Consider the following 19,737-nt stretch of genomic DNA (forward strand, 5'->3'; position numbering starts at 1 on the left):
GAGGGGCACCTGAAAACTAGGAGGAGAGTGCCGGGCCGCATCAACATTCTATCTGTATATGTGTATATATATATTAAAATCATAATTTTATACATGGTTTTTAATTTTGTGCAATAAATATTCATGACATACTTTTTGAGGATAATGGCACCAATTTTTTTCAGTAAGTGTCTTTTCAGCGCAGTCTTTTTCATATATATATGGAGCAGCTCTCAATGGAGCTGCTCCTGGTGATAGAATCGCCAATCGCTGCTGCGAGCCAGCTGACAGAAGGGGTGCGCGTGCAAGAGACGCACGCCTGTCCCGTTCTGTCGGAGCACTCTGCTGCCCTCTGCTGGACTCCAGCAGCCCCCCCCCCCCCCCAGTCTGCCCCACTCCCTGCCCATCTCCCTTAAGCGGACACGGGCAGGGAAGCTGCTCCCAGCAACCTTGGAATTATTCCAGAGTTTAGACAAATAAAATAATTTTATTACATTATTGAGCCAACACCCTTGTGTGTTCTATGTTTTGCAAAAGTTAATAAAAGTTAAGTTTTAAATTGACAATCAACCCATAATAATATATAAAATAGCCTTCTTTGGTAAAACCTTTTTTTTATTATAAAACTTAAATGTGTAATGTTGTCATTACAGATAAATGTTTTGTGTTCAGCGGCATCTAATACCTATGTTGAGTAGGGGTGCTGCAGCTGCCATGTGGCCTAGCCCGCTGGAGAAGAGCCCCTGCTGCTGCTGGTCAGGTTCTGGGACCTGCGTAATGAAACTAACAGGTGCTGGGATGTGCATGCGCACAATCGGTGACTTGACTGCGTGTGGGCAAACTCCGGCTTCTCTGGACTGCATTGGCTGCAGCCCATAGAAGTTGGTTTGGGCTGCAGGATAAGCAAGGAGTGACTTCTCATGGGAAGCTAACTCTTTGCTTATTGCAGCCTGGACTGGCAGTTCCAAAGGGAACACCTCCCAATGGGACTGCAGGTAGGGTCTGTGATTGGCAGGTAGGTTCTCCAATAAAAAGTCACTGCCTTTCACAGTGAAACTAGAGCAGTCACGGACTGCACTGGCTTACTCGCACAGTGGCATATTTTCCGGGGGAGGGCTGCAGTTCTGTGGCCCATAAATCCGCCAAAGGATGAGCATAGTGGCTTTACCAGGGCCGGCGCTACCACTAGGCAGCTTTAGGCAGTTGCCTAGGGCGCCGGCCACTGGAGGGCGCCTCTTCAGCCCAACATTTAAATCAAATATAATTGTGGCAGCAGCAGGTGCTGGGAATAGCTATCTCTAGTTTCCCAGCACCATTCTAAAAACCGTCCCTGGTCCCTGCTGCTGGCGATGGCTGCCTAGCGCTGCTACCGCTGGTGTTGAGGCACTGGTCCCAGCTGCCGCTCGCCCCTCACCATTGGCGTCAGCGGGGAACAGTGCCTCCGTGGCAACATCTCCAGGCAGTCAGCGGCTGCAGCAGGGACTAGGGACGGGTCTCCCCACCAGCTGCAGAAGAAGGAACCAACGCCCGAGTCCTGACCAGTGCAGCGGTGAGTGGCACCAGCGACCTCCTTTACCCCCCCCCACCCCCAGGAAATGACACGATCGGGGGCGGGTGAGCACCCCAGTGTATCCCCCCCCCTCCTCCTATACAGCGGCCAAGGGGGGGGGGGGGGGGGGGGCGGTCAAGCACCGGAGGCTCCCCTTGCCTAGGGTGCTCCGGTGCCTCGCACCGGCCCTGGGCTTTACCAGGTAGGGTTATTGTTTGCCATGGACAGGAATAGCAATGCCATGGTGCCATATTGTTACTGTAACTGCTAAAGCACAACGGTTGCTTGTTAAAGGTGCCCATACACAGTGTGATCATTGCATGCATTTTTAATGCAATCGCATCGCATGCGATTTGCATGTGATGTGATAGGGATCTAGTTCAAAAAGTATGTGCAGCACATCATTTTTGAACTGTGCTATGGGATGTATGTGGCACTGCGCATCTCACCGTGTATGGGAACCTCAGACTGGTCCCCGTGTAATCTAAAAATCATGCAGACAGATGCTCACTTAGGAAGATAATACGTGTAAGCATTTATATTTTAATGGACACCATGATTTTAAGGCTTTTTTATTCTCAGTATATTCACTATTTTGGCAAATATTGTTGCGACCAAAACTATAGCAGGCGTTTTTTACTTTGAGCGCAAATATTTATTATGATCAGATGACATCAGACATGCGCGTACCGCAATCACTCATTACATAATGTAGTGGCAATACAATAACGAGTACACCGCACGATGAGCGGCGAGCTCTCCCAGTTCATAGTACATAAGTATTAATGCAGCCCGGGAACTAGTCTCTACCCAGAATGGACGGGTGCATGCAGCTTGCAGTCACACAGGAAGCGGCCGGACAGCAGCGGATGTTGTCTGTTGTCCATAGCAACCAGCGCCGGCGTCTCCTCTCCTGCCCGGTACCCGCCGCTAAGATGCCGATTGCAGTGACCGACCACACATGGCAGCAGACAGACAAGGAGGTGTTTGTCTCAGTCCCGCTAAAGGGCAGGAAAGCCGACCAGAGCAGCGTGCTGTGCACCGAGCACTACATCAAGGTACCTGCTGCTGGCCCGGGCGCCCGCCCGCAGCTGTACAGCGCCGAGCTATGTGATAATAGCAGCCCCACACAGCCTCTGTATGGCACTACACACGGTTCTGGTTTAGATAATAGACAATGGCTAGGTCGACAGTACCTAGGTTGACCACCAATGGTCGACAGTGACTAGGTCAACACATTGAGTTGACCTGTCACTGTCGACCTACCCTAGGTTGGCAGTGACATAAGGTCACCAGCTAAAGGATGACATGTACATGGTTGACATGGACACCATATAAGTTGCGTACCCTCACATGGCTTGCTGCACTCCACATGCTTTGGGCACAGTGCCTTGCTGCGCTCTCCACACTATTACATGGTTGCCTACCTGACCCTCTCCTTCAGAGAGAAAATGCTCTGTTGCTGGAATTCCCTGGTAATGTAGGATTGCCATCACCTGTGGTGAAACACCTTTCTTATCAATTACCTAGCTCACCACAGGTGATGGTAATAAAACATTACCAGGGAATTCCAGGAACAGAGCATTTTCTCCCTGAAGGAGAGGGTCAGGTAGGCAACCATGCACTATTATAATTTAACTCTATACAGGGTATGGGTGAAAACCGGACCAGGACAAAACCGCCGAACCGGACATCAAACTCTGCATTTTGTAGCTTGTAACCTCCGGTCCTGTCCGGGGGGGGGGGGGGGGGGGGGGGGCTGCCTGTCACACCTGTCACCAGGTATAGGAGGAGGGGTAGAATAAAGCCTCCCTGTATGGTCCGGGCATGTAGCAAAAACCGGACGGTCCGGACTACCCGGGGAGGCTGTAATCTCCCCTCCCCCATGTCCCTGGTGATAGCTATCACAGGGACCCCCCCCCAGACAGGACACCCCCTGAACCGGACCCTACAAGCTCCGGACTGCAGATTTTGATGTCCTGTCCGGTGGTCCGGACTGTAGTCTGGGTCCAGTTTTTACATAGTCCGCTCTATACAAACTTGGATGGTAAAGTATGAACCAAGCCATTTTTTTTTAAATCATGAAAAAACTAATATCGACCTTGAGTGTCGACATTGTACATTTCAAACTTTAGCTTGTGTTGACCTTTTGTCATTGTTGACCTAGGGTATGTTGACCATTCTTAGGCATCGACCAAGGGAGCAGATACAACTACACACAGCCTCTGTATGGGCAGCATGTACTTTTTTCATCCCTTTTGTGTTTTGGACATTATAAATGTGTTAACACCGCATTTATAATGACACAATGTCAGTTTGTGGTAAAATTTGTACTATTTTGGGCTGCCAGTTCATAAGGGTTGTAATATAAATAATAAAAAAAAGGATATTAGTGTTGCAATTAAAAAAAAATTGTAAATATATTAAAACACTTTAAAATTGTTACATTGCTCACATATATTAGAATATTTGGTTAGAATATTAGAACTACAACAAGCTTCTATTCGCTGCAATGCCAGCTATGTGTGCCATTCTAAAAGAAAACAATGACCGCAGACACTTGGCACTGCAGATGAATACATTACAGTGGGCCTATTCTCCTCAGCTGTCTATGGGCAGAAATCCCGTTGCAGATGTGCCGCGATATTTCTCATCACAGAGGAGGAAAAATGTATATAATACCATTAATGCATTGCCAGACATCTGCTCGCAGTGAAGATTACCTCGGCATCACACCGGTAAGCTAGTTACTGTCATCCTAGACATTGTCGACCCAGGGACTGGATACCACTACACACCGCTTCTGTATGGCACTACACACCGCCTCTGTATGGCACTACACACAGCCTCTGTGCCAGCATGGCATACAGTACATTAAATCAGTGGCGTAGCTTGGTTTGGGGCCCCCGCCCATCGCCCCAGGCTTACCTGTCTGCGCGTCCCGGCTCCCCTCCTGGCTTCAATTAATAATTCTATAGAGACGGACCACGATAAAATGGCCGCCCTATACCGCAAACAGTTTCAGAGAACTGTCTGCTTTATGGGGCGGCCATTTTATCGTGGTCCGTCTCCATAGAATTGATTGAAGCCAGGAGGGGAGCCGGGACGCGCAGACAAGTAAGGCTGCGAGGGATGGGGGGCGGGGGCATTACTATAGCACCGCAGCCCCCACATGCACAGCGCCCCCCCCCCCCCCGCGACTTGGGGGGCTGCGGTGCTATAGTTATGCCCCTGCATTAAATTCTAGATGGGCCTTAGGGCTATTTCACACACTCCGGCTCCTGCCGGGCGGCAAAATCACGTGCTGTGCACAGTAGTTGTTAATGTACACTATTGTGTCCATTCACACGGGACGCCCACGGTCTGGCTGTCCAGTTGCAGCCTGATCCGACCACTGGAAGGGACGGCTGCCGGGCTGTGGCCATCCCCTCCGTTCTAAACAGCTGTGTGCTGCATGGCTTCTTGGCCGTGCGGGATTTAGCCGCCCGGCAGGAGCCGGAGTGTGTGAAATAGCCCTTAGGCCAAATGTTGATGAAGATTATGGCCTAGTAGTCGCAACTCCCACCTTCAGCATTACAGTGTCTTGCCCAAGCCGCTGGGCAGCCCCTACCTCCCCTCCCTGCACTGATTGGTGCTGTTCATACACATATGTAACGATCAGATCAGGTGATCGATCAAATTAACGTATGCCTCCTGTTATGATTATCTGTTCAATCAATGTATGTCTGATATTGGTGTAATAGTTATGTCTCCTGTGAGTATTGGAATCAGGACATGTCTTGTATGTAAATTGTAGGTGACCCTGGTTTGAGTTTGAGGCCTGTATTCCCTCAGTGTGACATCTGTGGACTCCTCCGGAGTCAGGATGTAAGATAAGATCTGAGCCCCTCATAAACCATGGTCCAGAAGAAGAGGTTAGAGTTTGTCCCCTTCCTTAACATCTCTTATCAGTGGGTCTGCTATGCAAGGAAAGAGGATCAATCACTTTGAAAACAGCAGACTGTAGATTGCCAGGGACCTTCCACACTCCTTCAGCATGGAAAGAGTGGAATCCCAAGGGTGGGAGGGATGAGGGAGTCTGCAAGGTATAACTAATACCCCTTTTACACCAAGGAATAACCCAGGTTGGACCCAGGTCGGACCCAGGTCAGCATTGGTGTAAAAGGGGCCAACCCAGGTCCAGCAACACTGGTCTCCTACCCAGGTCCTGACCAGGGTTGAACACTGGTTGAACCTGGGTCGTGGGCAGTGTAAATGGTCCCAACCCAGGTTGGGACATCCGGGTAGTGCTGAAAGGATACCAGAAGCGCAGGACACCTTTCCACAGTGCGCTATAGTGGCAAAAGACAGCAGTCAGGAAGGATACAGGCAGTGCACACAGAAATCATAATTGGATGCAGTATCATTTATATTATTATTATTATTATTATTATTATTATTATTTTTTGGGGGGGCTGGGGGGAGCACATGGGAGTTTTGGTCTGCTGCTGCAGGGGAAGGGGCTGGGGAGAGCATATGGGTGATACTGCACTGTTATACCGCTATGTATGATTGAGCAATGAATAAAACTTTTTGAAAAATATTTAACAAAATAAACAAACCAACATTAAACAATGCTAACTTGTCACGTCTTTTAATTTTTATTTTAAATCATTGAGGGAAGGTTGGATGGCAGTTTATCAGTCCTAAAATGGACATTTTTTATGTCATCTATAGGGAAAAGCAGTGCTGACCCAGGTTCAGTGTAAACAGCGCAGACCTGGGTCCGACCTGGGTCACAGTGCTGTGTAAATGGGGTATGAAGCTGGGTCCAACCCTAAAAACTCCCGTGTTCAAAGACCAGGGTCCGACCAGGGATTTTGGTGTAAAAGGGGTATAAGACTCTTCTCCCTATAGTCAGTGTCACTACCTGGGGGTCTAGCAAGCAGGCTGTAGGCGACGAGAGATTTCTTGTGGAGAACCCCCCCACTTCAGGATTGTAAGATACGGTTCTGTCTTTTTTCCCTTTTTATTTTATTTCTGAAATTTGCATTTAAAAATCGTTGTGTGTACTTTTAAAATCATTGTAATGTCTTGTAACCATTTTGTTTAAAGCTCTGTAGTATTTCTAGGAATAAATAATACATATTCCCAGTTCTGGTTCTGTGTTCCTAAGACTCATTAGCCTCAGGAGAGAAAGGCTGGCAAGCGTTACCATTGTTATCTTGTATTGTGTGGTCAGGGGCGAGCCAAGCCGCCCCTTGCGCAGTTTCAGGTGCTAAAATCAGGTTTTGGCTGGTGGCAGTGTACCTCAAGGAAAGGACCCGAGTGTCCTGAGTGAACCCCAGTCACGGCCGGCGCTGCTCAGATTGACGTATCGGAGCAGGCGACCGGTGGGTCCGTGACAACATATATAATGAAATGTTCTATATTTATGTTTGTGCTTGGGTCCCATGTCCTACAAAACGTGAATTTTCTTCACTTCATACCCACTTGTCTTTTAAGTTGGACAAGGAAGAGTATGTGTACCAAGTTTGGTCTACTCTAGATTAATCAAGGCATGTAAGATCCTATTAAGCCTAAATAAACAATAGTAAAAACCTGTAACATGTATAAGCAAACCGGCAAATGCACATATATGAATATTTATATTTTCTTTTTTTGGAGGGGGGGGGGGGTTCAATATATTTAAGCCTGTATATGTTCGCACTTGCCTTGTGCAGTACTAATGCTGTGTTTAGGATCTCTCCTTTTTTTTATGACTGCACTTATATTAGCTACCATTATGTCCCTGCTTTAAGGGTGTTCTGTATTTCCCACTGCAGCAGAATTCAATGACCTTAATAACAGTACTTATGATTCTAGGAAAGGCTGGGTATACACCTGGCCAAACTATCTGACATTTGGCAGGTGCATATACACGTAGCAATCAGCTAGCTTGATGTCATAACTGGACAAACATTTAAATGTGCCTGTCCAGTTGAGATGTCATTCCCCAGCAGAAAGTGTATGGGCGGTCAGACTAAACCAGTGTTTCTCAAACTTGGTCCTCAGGACCCCACACAGTTCACGTTTTCCAGGTCCCCCGGCAGGTGCACAGATGTACTCATTACTGACTGACACATTGTAAAAGATCCACAGGTGGAGCTAATGATTTCACTTGTGATTCTGTGGGGAGACCTGCAAAATATGCACTCCCTCGCTCCATTAGACTCTCCCCGACCTTGCAAAGCTTCAAACTGGCACTGAAAACTCACCTATTCATCAAAGCGTACCCTTCCACTGCATAAACCAGCTGGTTCTCCGACCCCTTGCCTTTTACATCCTGCTATCTAACCACCACCCACTCGCTTGCACCTCTTGTAATCTGTCTCCCCTTCCTACTAGATTGTAAGCTCCTCTGAGCAGGGCCCTCTTCCCTCCTGTTGTCAAAGCCCACTTCTCTTCACATTTCACTCACAGCTCTCCTATACTCAAACACTCAGTGACCATCTTTGTCCTCATACTCCTCTCCATCATTGGCATCAAGCCTCTAGTTGTATGTTGATTGAGTCCTCACTACTTACATTTAAGCTGTAAAGGTGCCCACAGATGCTACAATTGTACTGTGCTATGTGTTTTTGTCTGTACAATGGTTCTATACAATTTTTCTTCCAGCTTGCTATGAGATGTGCACTTGGATGCATGCGATGCGATGCGATGCGATGTGATGAACCCATGTTTGTACTGTTAAATTTCAGATGTAGTCAAAAAGTACGCGCAGCACGTACTTTTTTTGACCTACAATATCGGGCTCCCGGGAACGCGCATCGCATCGCACAAGCCCATAAACACCATCCAATAATTGTACATAAGATGCAATTTGTGCTTAAAAAGTACAAAACGCATTCGATAATTGATGCGTCTGTGGGCACCTTAATGTGTATTGATCTGTGGCGCTATTTATTTGTACTGTATTTTTGTTATTTATTCAATGTTATGCCAAGCTTTGTCTCCCTGTATTGTTCCTTTGTACGGCGCTGCGAAACACTTATAAATAAAATAATAATAATAATATGCACTGTGCGGGGTCCTGAGGACCGACTTTGAGAACCTGTGGACTAAACACAGCCAGGTGTGCCAATATATCTGCTGTGCTGCAGGGTTGATGTGGTATGTATGTGAACCACTTCTCAGACATATCATCTGTACACACCCGCTGATGCACTACAGACAAATGGAATGGGTGACATATGTCAGCGTGTACCCAACAGACCATATGTTACAGCAAATTCAAATGGCTGCCCAGTTATTATGTCTGCACAGACAACATAAGCAGCCATTTGTTGAGTGTATATGCTTATATAGTAGTGCAATGGAGGCCAATCAGCCCTCGATAATGAATAGATCCTAGGGGTGACATTCTATGGGATGAGATGTGTGTTTTTTGGTGAAATTTGCGCCAAAAACCGCCGAAATCCCATTTTCGCATATTTAATGAGATGCGAAAAACGGCAAACATCACTGATTTTGCCGCGAAATCGCACTTTTACAAAGTGCGATTTTAACTCGCGCCGGAACTCGCATCCAGATGTTTTCCCATTGAAAAGTATACAAATCGCATATTTAATGAGATGTGAATTTGGGAAATGTGTCTTAAATTCGCCAAAAAATCAGACCAGGTTCTGATATGCGAGTTGGCCAGAACCCTACACAGATCATTGAGATCTGTGTATGGTTTCTGAAACCAGCCCCGGACTCTTGGACCGGTCCTGGTTCCAAAAATACGGGGGACAAAAAATCTGGGGGTCCCCCGTATTTTGAAACCAGCACCGGGCTCCAACAGCCCGCAGTGTCATGCCACAGCCAGGGGACACTTTTTACATAAGGTCCCCCGGCCGTACCATGAGCACCGTGGCTGGTCAGCCTTGGACGGGGTACCTGGAGGAGTGGGGACCCCCCCAATAAAGGGGTCGTGTCCGTCCCCCCCCCCCCCCAGGCTTCACCGGTCATGGGCTGAAGCCTGGGGCTGTCAACGGCGTCCCTGGCCAGTGGACACCGGCCTGATGGGGTTAAATCTTTCTCCTGTTAAAAGAAAACACACACACAGAGAAGTAAAACTTTATTACATACACATACACACACCTCACTTTTACAACAATATACTCACCGATCCAGGATCCAGCGCTGGTCTCCCTTCTGCAGCAGAGCCGGCTACCCCCGCACTGACAGCAGGGACAACCGGCTTTCTCCGATGGAGCTAACAGCTTCAAGTTGCGCTGTCCCAGCGCGACACAGGCTGAGAGCGTGATTGGGCGATGCGTCTCCATGGAGACGCATAGCTCAGCCCTGATTGGCTGAGCTATGCGTCTCCATGGAGACGCATAAGCCGAAGACGCTCTCAGCCTCTGTTGCGCTGGGACAGCGCGACAGAAGCTGTTAGCTGCATCGGAGAAAGCCGGTTGTCCCCGCTGTCAGTGCGGGGGTAGCCGGCTCTGCTGCAGAAGGGAGACCAGCGCTGGATCCTGGATCGGTGAGTATGTGGGTGTAAAAGTGAGGTGTGTGGATGTGTATGTAATAAAGTTTTACTTCTCTGTGTGTGTTTTCTTTTAACATTCTTTTTACAGGTGGACTACAAGTCCCAGCGGGCCCATTAATGCCCCGCATGCTGGGACTTGTGGTTCTCAAAGTCCCAGCCTGCGGCGGAGGTCTGCTGGTACTTGTAGTTCTCCTGTATAAAGCAATGTTAGGATTGAAAGATTTAACCCCATCAGGCCGGCGTCCACTGGCCAGGGATGCCGGTGACAGCCCCGGGCTTCAGCCCTGGACGGGTGAAGCCTGGGGGGGACCCCTTTATTGGGGGGGTCCCCACTCCTCCAGGTACCCCGTCCAAGGCTGACCAGCCACGGTGCTCATGGTACGGCCGGGGGACCTTATGTCAAAAGTGTCCCCTGGCTGTGGCATAACACTGCGGGCTGTTGGAGCCCGGTGCTGGTTTCAAAATACGGGGGACCCCCAGATTTTTTGTCCCCCGTATTTTTGGAACCAGGACCGGTCCAAGAGTCCGGGGCTGGTTTCAGAAATACGGGGGACCCCTACGCTTTTTGTCCCCTGTATTTTAGGAACCAGGTCCGGCTCAATGAGCCTGGGGCTGGTTATGCTTTTTTTTTTTATATATATAAATCCAAAATCGCACATAAGCTCAAATTCGCACATTTTCATGCCTAAAAATCGCACGTTTTCATGCCGAAAATTCGCCCTTTATCACACTCAATCACACTTTTCTTGCCGGAACACACACCTCATTAAATATGCGAATCCAAGGCAAAAATGCGATTTAAAAAAAGTGCGATAATGGGCGAAAAACTGACGTGCGAAAAACTCTCATCCTATAGAATGTCACCCTAGAGATCTTAGATGAAACATAGTAATTAAAAACAAATATACTGCATCAGAAATATGTTTTTCAGTACATGAAGACCACCTTTTGGCTATATGCGTTGAAAAATATGATTATAATTAAGTAATTTCGGTACTTATGTATTATCTGAGTGCCCGATTTTTTTTCATGGCATGCCACTACTTAAGGCATGCGATGCGATTTTTCATTGTAAAGACCCGATTTTAATTGTATAGTCAACCATGGGTGATTTCATACCCCTACTATACAACCTACGCAGGGAGTTGATTTTATATAGTGTGGCGAATGCAGCGAGCCACCGAGCCCGAATCGTGGCGAATGCACGCGGATTACTTTACATGTATTCTGCGTCCCCTCGCCACACTATATAAAATCAACTCCATGCGTAGTTGGATAGTGGGGGTATGAAATCACCCATGGTTGACTATACAATTAAAAATCGGGTCTTTACAATGAAAAATCGCATGAATTGTATGCCACTATATTGCATGCGATGCGATGTGATGAAAAAATCGGGCGCCCAGATATTACATAAGTACCGTAATTTCTTTATGTGCAGGTTTATATCAAATGTAATTTAAAATATCACTTGTGGAAAATTTACGCATTGAGTGTAAAATTACAGTTTGGTAAGAACTGGACACTGGACTCTCCTAGCAGGTTACTACACATAACCCTGTGGTGGCCAGCTTTTAAGTATCACAACGTCGCGTGTCATGACGCATCCTGTTGGGGCTCTGCCCCACACGCGCATGTGCAGTGCAGATTTTTGGTCAGGCACTGTCAAAACCCGTGAGGGAAAGAGAACTTAGTGGGACAGCGTGAGGCTGAGGTATAAAAATAGGAAGAAAAATAAACTTGGTAATGTTTTCTGAGCGCTTAATATGGGTGTTAGCTCTAGAAAGCAGCTGCTTTTAGGAGGATAGTCAGTCCTCACAAAAATAGAAAATGCACAAGATATGCTGATGGGTAACCCAAAAGCATAGAAAGCAGCGCTGCACAAAATTCAATTTCAATCACGCGTTTCCCTGCTCTAGATAGCAGCTTTTTCAAAGGTCCTTTGAAAAAGCTGCTATCTAGAGCAGGGAAACGCGTCAGGTGTTTATTGGGGTCTGAGGAGAGCACCCTTGGGGACAAGCCAGCCATCTTACTCCATATCATCAGGAGGACTGCATCTATTCGCAAAGGTGGATTAAACTCTGTAAGAGGAATTGCCATAACCAGTGAAGCTGCTTGCTTACTTTCACAAGAACTGAATCTGGACTACCATCAATTATGGACACCTAATCAGCTTGTGGCGAACAGCCTGGTAATTATACAACAAACCTCCGGAGTTGCCCCTTATCCCTCCACACTCATTGGAATTATTGGCGACCAACTGCCCCATACCCACTACATACTGGTGCGGACTACCCTCCTCATCCCCATCCCCTCCCCAATTTAAAATTTTTAATATATGTCAGTGTGCCATTGTTTCAATAATTGTGTATTTTTATTTTCATTCAATTAAATTGATTGAAATTGAATTTTGTGCAGCGCTGCTTTCTATGCTTTTGGGTTACCCATCAGCATATCTTGGGTATAAAAATAGGAGCCTCCTGCTGAAAACGGGAGGGTAGGCAACTGTGGCTTGCATGGGTGCTTACTGCAAGTGCAAGGTTGTACACTGCTCAGACCTGCAGGGGCCTTTATTGTTAATGGCAGTGGGGGATTTTTAAAGTACCATTTATTACCATTGTAATCAAACAATTATTTTTTAAGGGACAGTTTTTAAAGAGCCCACTGCTGGGGCAGTGACTTGGATAAATTATGTTCCAGTGAAGAGTAAATGGTAAAGTACACTTACTGTGCATATGTGGCCACTGGGCAGTAAATATGCAAGTTTAGGAGGCTGGGGAGGGATCAGATTAAAAGTAGGTAAAGTAGAAAGGCATAAATACTCTGCGTATAGGTCATTCAAGCATACCTCCCAACTTTTCATGTTAAGAAATAGGGACACTCGCGCGGCTTCGCCGCGCGAGCGTCCGAAAAGGGGCGTGGCGTATGCAAATGAGGGCGCGGCTTATGCTAATTAGCAGCGACCTCATTTTCATACGAGAATAGACGCTGTGCGCATGCGCACAGTGTCTATTCTACTACATTGGGGGGTCTCCCAACTGCCACCCCCCCGCAGCGGGACAATGCCTGCCGCGGGTGGGACGTCGGGACAGGACCCGAAAATCGGGACTGTCCCGACGGAATCGTGACAGTTGGGAGGTATGATTCAAGATATATACATTGTGACAAGAACACTGGAATAGTGTGTGAAGGCAGGTATATTTGTCCCAGGTTCTTGCCTTACACCTTTTAGAAACAGGAAAACTTCCATGAGAATGTTTCTTTTTTGTTAAAGCTGAGTAAAGGCCCAGCTCAGGTGTTTGGCCTCACAGAGGGCTAATCAGCACTTGCAGCTGTACAAGGCCCATGTAGAGCTGCTGGACTGATCAGTGTGTGCAGACTGCCTGGGGAGGCTGCAGAATCTCTGTGAGAGGAACAAGCTTTCTGATGCAAGTAATACCCCTTTCACACTGCAGCTCTTAACCGGTATATTGCCGGATTTTTTTTTCTATTAGCCTTTTAAAACGGTTAGAGCTGCAGTGTGAAAGCACCAATCTGCATTTACCGGTTACAAATATTTGCAAACGGGTAAAAAGCAGTCCTACACGGTTCAGAGCCGTTTTTCATGCAGTGTGAATGGCTCTGAACCGGTATATAGGACTCAGGCAGTAGCGAGAGATTGCAGTGCATATGTAATGAGCCGCTCATTACATATGTGCATATGTAATGAGCCACTCATTACATATGCACTGCGCTCTCATATTTACTGTCTGTCCTGCTTTTACACTGCAAACCTGCTTGAGACCCGGTATTTATGTGCGGTGTGAAAGGGGTTTAAAATGGTAATATACCGTTTTAAATACCGTTTCAAAATACCGGGTCTCAAACGTTTAGGCAATGTGAAAGCCACATTAGCTATCCAGTAGTGACTGGAAAACTTGGTGTTTTGTTTAGAGATAGTTAGGAATATCCTGTGTTTAGTTAGTGCCGGACAGGCAAGGTATTTTCTTTTGCTGTTTATTTTTATTTTCTGCTGAATAAAACTGGTTGCGGCCAGTTGCACCCCAAAGACTTTCTCAGCTGCTGCTGCTTGCTGACTTCTACCCCAGGAAAAGGCATCCAGTTCCTCTACAGCAGGGGTGGGGAACCTCAGGCCTGGGGGCCGTATGCGGCACCCCTAGCCGGCCTGAGTGGCGCACCCACCCGCCCAGTGGGAATTCTCGCGAGAGGTCGGTAGTTCTCACGAGATTCCTCTTAATCAACAGCAGCCGGAGACTGTCGGTCCTATTCAGCGGCAGCCGCCGGAGTGTGGGATGGCTGCAGCGAGACAATTTGTAAGAGAAATTTTTACATATGGCCCCTGAAGGATTTTTTTCCCCATACAAACGGCCCTTGGAACAAAAAAGGTTCCCCAACCCTGGTATACAGTGTTACAACTTGCATATATACAGTATATGATAATAGTAAATGCAGAGCTCTCTGTTACATACATTAGAAAACATATGGTTAAGCTACCAGCAATGTCTAGGCATCTCTGCTTTTGATGGTCCAATGCTGTATAATAATTGCACCCACTTTGGGTCATATGTTTATATATTTCTAAATTTAGAGCTAAAGGTGCATACGCACAGAACGATGCCGGAACCGTTCCGACATCGTTCACGAGTGTATCAAATCATTCATCGTGCATACACATGGAACAATTTGATACACTTCACAAAAGATTGGTCTATGATCTTCCTGCATGCAGGGAAGATCATAGACCATTCTTAATGATCGGCTGGTACATGCAGCATTATGATATACGGAACTATTTTAACGATCGGTCGTTCCCATCAATAGGGAACCAGTGGTGTAACTTTAGTGCCGCACACCCCGCAGTGGCTTGTTTGTTGCGGGGATTGTTGTGAATATAGAGACACTGCTGCAGGGCAGCTGTTGTGAATTGAATCTGCAGTAGATGCAGCGGAAGCACTCACGTCCCCAGCTCCATACTCCCACAGTGATCGACCACCATAGGCAGCGACGTGCACACAGGCTGTGCGGGTGTCCTAGTGCACACAAGCCGACGTCACGCCCCCATTGGCTGCCACTGTCACTCAGTCACATCATGGAGTTGGACTCCAGTGCTGCTGCACCCCACATTGTCACCCCACATTGCGCCCTCACAACTGAGATACTAGGTCATGTTGCCCGTTTTCTCTCTCCCTCTCCCTCCTCCTGTCGTGTGATGGCACTGCCTGGTGTGGGTAGAGGGCTGTGGCTGCTTCTATTCCTCCTCTGAGGATAAAATTCCCGGCGAGAGATATGCAGACCAGGCTAGTCCCTGTGAACTAAAGTAAGTGTATTACGTTATTCCTACTGCTGCACTAGCAGGCCCACATTGTAATTCAAATTGTTCAGTGTGTATGCACCTTAACTCAACTGGAGGCCGCAAGATCTTCCATTTTGGTACTACAAGGACAACCACAAGCTCCTCATCCTATTCATGGGGGTTATTTACACCTGATCACATAGCACATTTTTTAGCAAATAGACAACGGGTGCTGGACAGTTTCCCGACAGTCATTACCCCGACGTCCGGATCCCGACAGTCAAAACCTCGACACTTGGGGTCCGACGGCCACCGGCTATTCTCCCTTGTGGGGGTCCATGACCCCCCATAGAGGGAGAATAGAACAGGTGGCGAGCGTAGCGAGCCACCGTGCCCGCAGTGTGGCGAGCACAGCGAGCCCGCAAGGGGCTTTGTTGCGCTTGCTCCGCCCGCTTTGTTGCGCTTGCACTTGTCCAGCCAGTCAGGATCCCGACGTCGGGCTAATGACTGTCGGGATCCCATACCACACCCATAGACAACACCCATGTGCACAGCAGGTGAGGGCAAATGTAACATGCGCAGAGAGAGTTAAGGCCACCATCCACTAGTGGGAGGTATCGCATGCGATATATCGTATGTGGTCCATTTGAATGTAATGTATCATAGGTGATCCCATTCATGGCTGTGGGATCTGGAATGGTTGATACAGTAAGTTTTTTTTTTTTTTAATGTTTAACCATATGCAGGCATAATCAGTGGAAATGTGTACCCTTGCAGGCTAGCTTCACTAGCCACACTTCTAGCAAGGTTACTCGTTCTGGTGTGTGTAGTCCGCGTGGATAGAAAATCAAACAAAAGTTGGAAAAACCTGAAAAAAACAAACGTGCCAACCTTCACATGTAGACCTTTTGCCCCTTTTAAACCTGTCATCCGAATGAAAGCCGACCATATGGGGTTTATCTACTGTCAACCTATACATTGAAACCCAATTTTAAGTATCTTCCATTTTGAATATCCATATAAAAGTAGGATATATGGGACTGCTATGCTATTACTGGTGCCTGTCCTTGTGTTTCCCTCCTATATCCCTATAGATTGTAAGCTTGCAGCAGGGCCATCCTACCTCCAAGTCTGTTGTTACCCAGTTTGTTTTATCACTGTCTACTATTGTAAAGTGCAACGGAATCTGCTGCGCTATATAAGAAACTGCAAATAAATAAAAGTAGCCTATATGGATCACAATGACTAATGCCATCTGAGGATGGCATTAACTATCAGGCGCCTGAAAAGAAACATACAGGACACCGTAATCTTCTGTTCATTTTGATATGATCAAACACAGCTTCACAAAACATCTTTGGATCATTTTTTTCATTTACTGTAACTATTTGCCAGCTTTGCCACATACAAATGATTAATTTTCAGTGAACAGCGTAGAGATATATTTAATATATTTCAAGAAAAATCAAATGATTAATGTGTAAAATGTGTAATTCAATGGAGATTTGGTCTTTTGTCACGGTAATGCTGTTTATTTTTTCCATAATGAATTGCTTACTATAAATGGAATTAGATGGGATATACACATTGTTTTTCAATCAGCAGTGCCAGAACCAGGGTCATTGGGCTAAATACCAAGGAAGCAGAAACATCCACAAAGGTCCAGCAGCATTACCAGAGGAGCCATAGAGCTGCTCAGACAGGGCAGCAGATAGCTGTGCCAGGCCCTGACCTGCTCCTTTGGTGGAAAAAGTGTTTTTAGTGTGCTGAGCAGGGGAGCACTGTGAGACCCCAGGCAGGGGCAGCTCTTGGAGAGGTTGGGCGAGGTTGGGGCATCTGCACAGGCAGAGGTTTAGGGGACATTATTGCCCCCCCCCCCCCCACACACACACACTTCAATAACCCCAGTATGTCTGTCCCATGCCCCAGTTTACTACCCCATCACACTTCCCTTCCCAAATAACTGCTCCCCCACTCTTCGTATTCACATCAGGGAACGATGTTTTGGCTCTGCGCATGCATATATGCTAATATACGCATGCGTAGGGCCGCTGTGCGGACTCCTTTGGCGACTTGCACAGTCGAAGAGGTGTTCGCACAGGGGGGGATGACGCATAGGAAAGCACAGCATTTTATGGGGGTCCCCATGAAAACGCTCAACATTCCCATGGGTACGCGAGTGTTCCGATGCCTGGTGGGGGCAGGCAGCTGACGCTCACTATCATTAGATGGTGAGCCTGTTACAAAGGATTGTGGACATGTTCGTTCAGCTGCTAATTCTACGCTAGACATGCAGATCCATACGTACATTAATTCGCAAGACGGGATTTCACTCTAGCGGGGCAGCTTCTTCCAGATCGCTAGTTGGCTCAAATAACATACACTGTCTTGGAGGCAGCCAGATTATTTGGACGTATAGAAAAATTACTTTTAGTTACTGAAAGAAAATATATTAATAGATAGGGAAGTACAGTGAAAATGATCGCTTGTTAACTAATATTGTCCCTTGAGTATATATCGGAATAAAAGCTTTATAAATCCCATTCTATATTATGTGGAATGTGTACATGATCGTTATCTAGCAACAGAATACATGCTATTAGCAATAGAAGCCATGCTGCACAATATATATGTGCTATTGTATATTTATGCTGATTTAACCAAAATGAGAAACATGCGGCCACATGTAATAGCCTCCAAGTTCAGATAGTTTTTTTAAAGGGGCAATAATTTACAAGGCATGGGTTTGCCTTGTAAATAACTGCCTCTTTTATTAAACCTCTGAGCTATTGCATTTGGCTAATTGTCTCAGAATCATTCTAATTAAGGGGGTGATTCAGTAAAGGAGATACACACTGGACGACTGAGCTGAAAGTCGCTCAAAACAGCAGGTTTGAGCGGCTTTCAGCTCAAAGCCGCCCAGTGTGTATGGCCCGGCGGTGAGCGCTGCTGGTGCGGCTCCCGCAACATCGCCGTGTTATACCAGCAGATGAGCGGCTTTCAGGACGGCTTTGCATAGCGCTCCGCTATGCAATTGCCATCCGACCCCCCTCCCTTCGTCGGCGCCGGGCAGGGGGAAATCCGCTCAGTTTGTATGCACTGAGCGGCTTTCCCCGCAGCGATGAACGCTATCATCGCTGTCCATACACGCTGGGCATAGTCGCCCAGTGTGTATGGACCTTAAGGCATGCTAAGCAGCATACATACGCTGTTTAGCAAGCACATAGATGCCGCCTGGCCGATTGTGCATATTAATAGAGGACACACTGACCTTAGACCAATGATTTGTTGGGGCACCTTTTCAAGGAATGATTGAAACTATATGATCAGAACGTGACATCAGCCATTCCCTGACTAAATATAACTCCATCCCTGCAAAATCAATATAGCCTAATTAGCCGTTGTTATTTATAGGAGGACTACATTATCTTAGGAGGACGATCCTTAGGAGCAAGGACATTGGGAGTCCCAGCACAAGTCCTAGTGGGATAACATAAGTCCGACATATAAGAAATAGCAGCAAGTTCTAAATGTAATAGTACATGATAAATTAAAAATAATCTCAACACAAAAATTCAATTTTTGGAATAAATCTAAAAATAATACTAAATCTGGTGTTTATTGTATAGGAATTGAACTATAGAGCAGATACCCTAGCAGCTGTATACATAACATATACTGTATGTATGTGACACAACAAGCGAGTACCCTACTGGTGTTTTATTGTGTGTTTGTCATTTTTGTTTTTTAATTTTAACCTCTATATTTCACTGCAACATCTTGCCATCTCTTTTTTTTTTTTAAGAATTAAAACGAGAAAAGCTTATTTTGAAATTAAATTTATTAAAAGTGAAGTTTTAATATTACACCAAAGTTTGTACCATACAACCACTGTGTTCTTTTTATACAAATGGGATATTTAAATATGACCTGTGAATTCAGCATTTTAAATGGATGGCAATTAATAAATTCACTGCTTCAGGGGTGAGAGCGATAGGACAGAATCAACCCTTAGTTAATCTTTTGCAAAATAGCCGATTGTAGTGTTAAGATTAAACCTTTTGTTATTTGTTTTATATCGTTTTTCTTTTATCTCCAATGCAGGCAAATTATCCACCTTTCTTGTTTGAAATATTTCTCTTTGCTCCTATTGATGTTGACAAAAGCAATGCAAAGATTGGCAATGGGATTATTTTATTTACTCTGTATAAGCAGGAATCCTCTCTCTGGGCTGCTCTCTCTGTGCCTAATAGTAAGTATGTTATGAAACTATGCTAGAAAATGAGTGATGGATTAAATTCACAATTTTACAATATGAACAGATAATGACCATTGTGATAACTTTCCGTTTTTTTTTATTATTATTTTTTTGTAATTTGCCTTTTTCCCGAAATTTGATTTCTAGCTCTGCCCCTTCCC

General features: G+C 46.2%; 1 protein-coding gene across 1 annotated transcript in view; it reads left to right on the top strand.

The window, feature by feature from the left end:
• Window positions 1–2,324: 2,324 nt before the first annotated feature.
• Window positions 2,325–19,737, top strand: part of DNAAF4 (dynein axonemal assembly factor 4) — a 38,314-nt gene continuing 20,901 nt past the window's right edge. The window contains exons 1-2 of the mRNA XM_083183866.1: window positions 2,325–2,586; window positions 19,423–19,570. Coding sequence (XP_083039992.1) covers window positions 2,344–2,586; window positions 19,423–19,570 — 391 coding nt within the window. The 5' untranslated portion in view covers window positions 2,325–2,343. The remainder of the gene's footprint in view (window positions 2,587–19,422; window positions 19,571–19,737) is intronic.

This window comes from Crinia signifera, chromosome 4 (genome assembly GCF_055691185.1).
Source record: "Crinia signifera chromosome 4, ASM5569118v1, whole genome shotgun sequence".
Taxonomy (NCBI): Eukaryota; Metazoa; Chordata; class Amphibia; order Anura; family Myobatrachidae; genus Crinia; species Crinia signifera.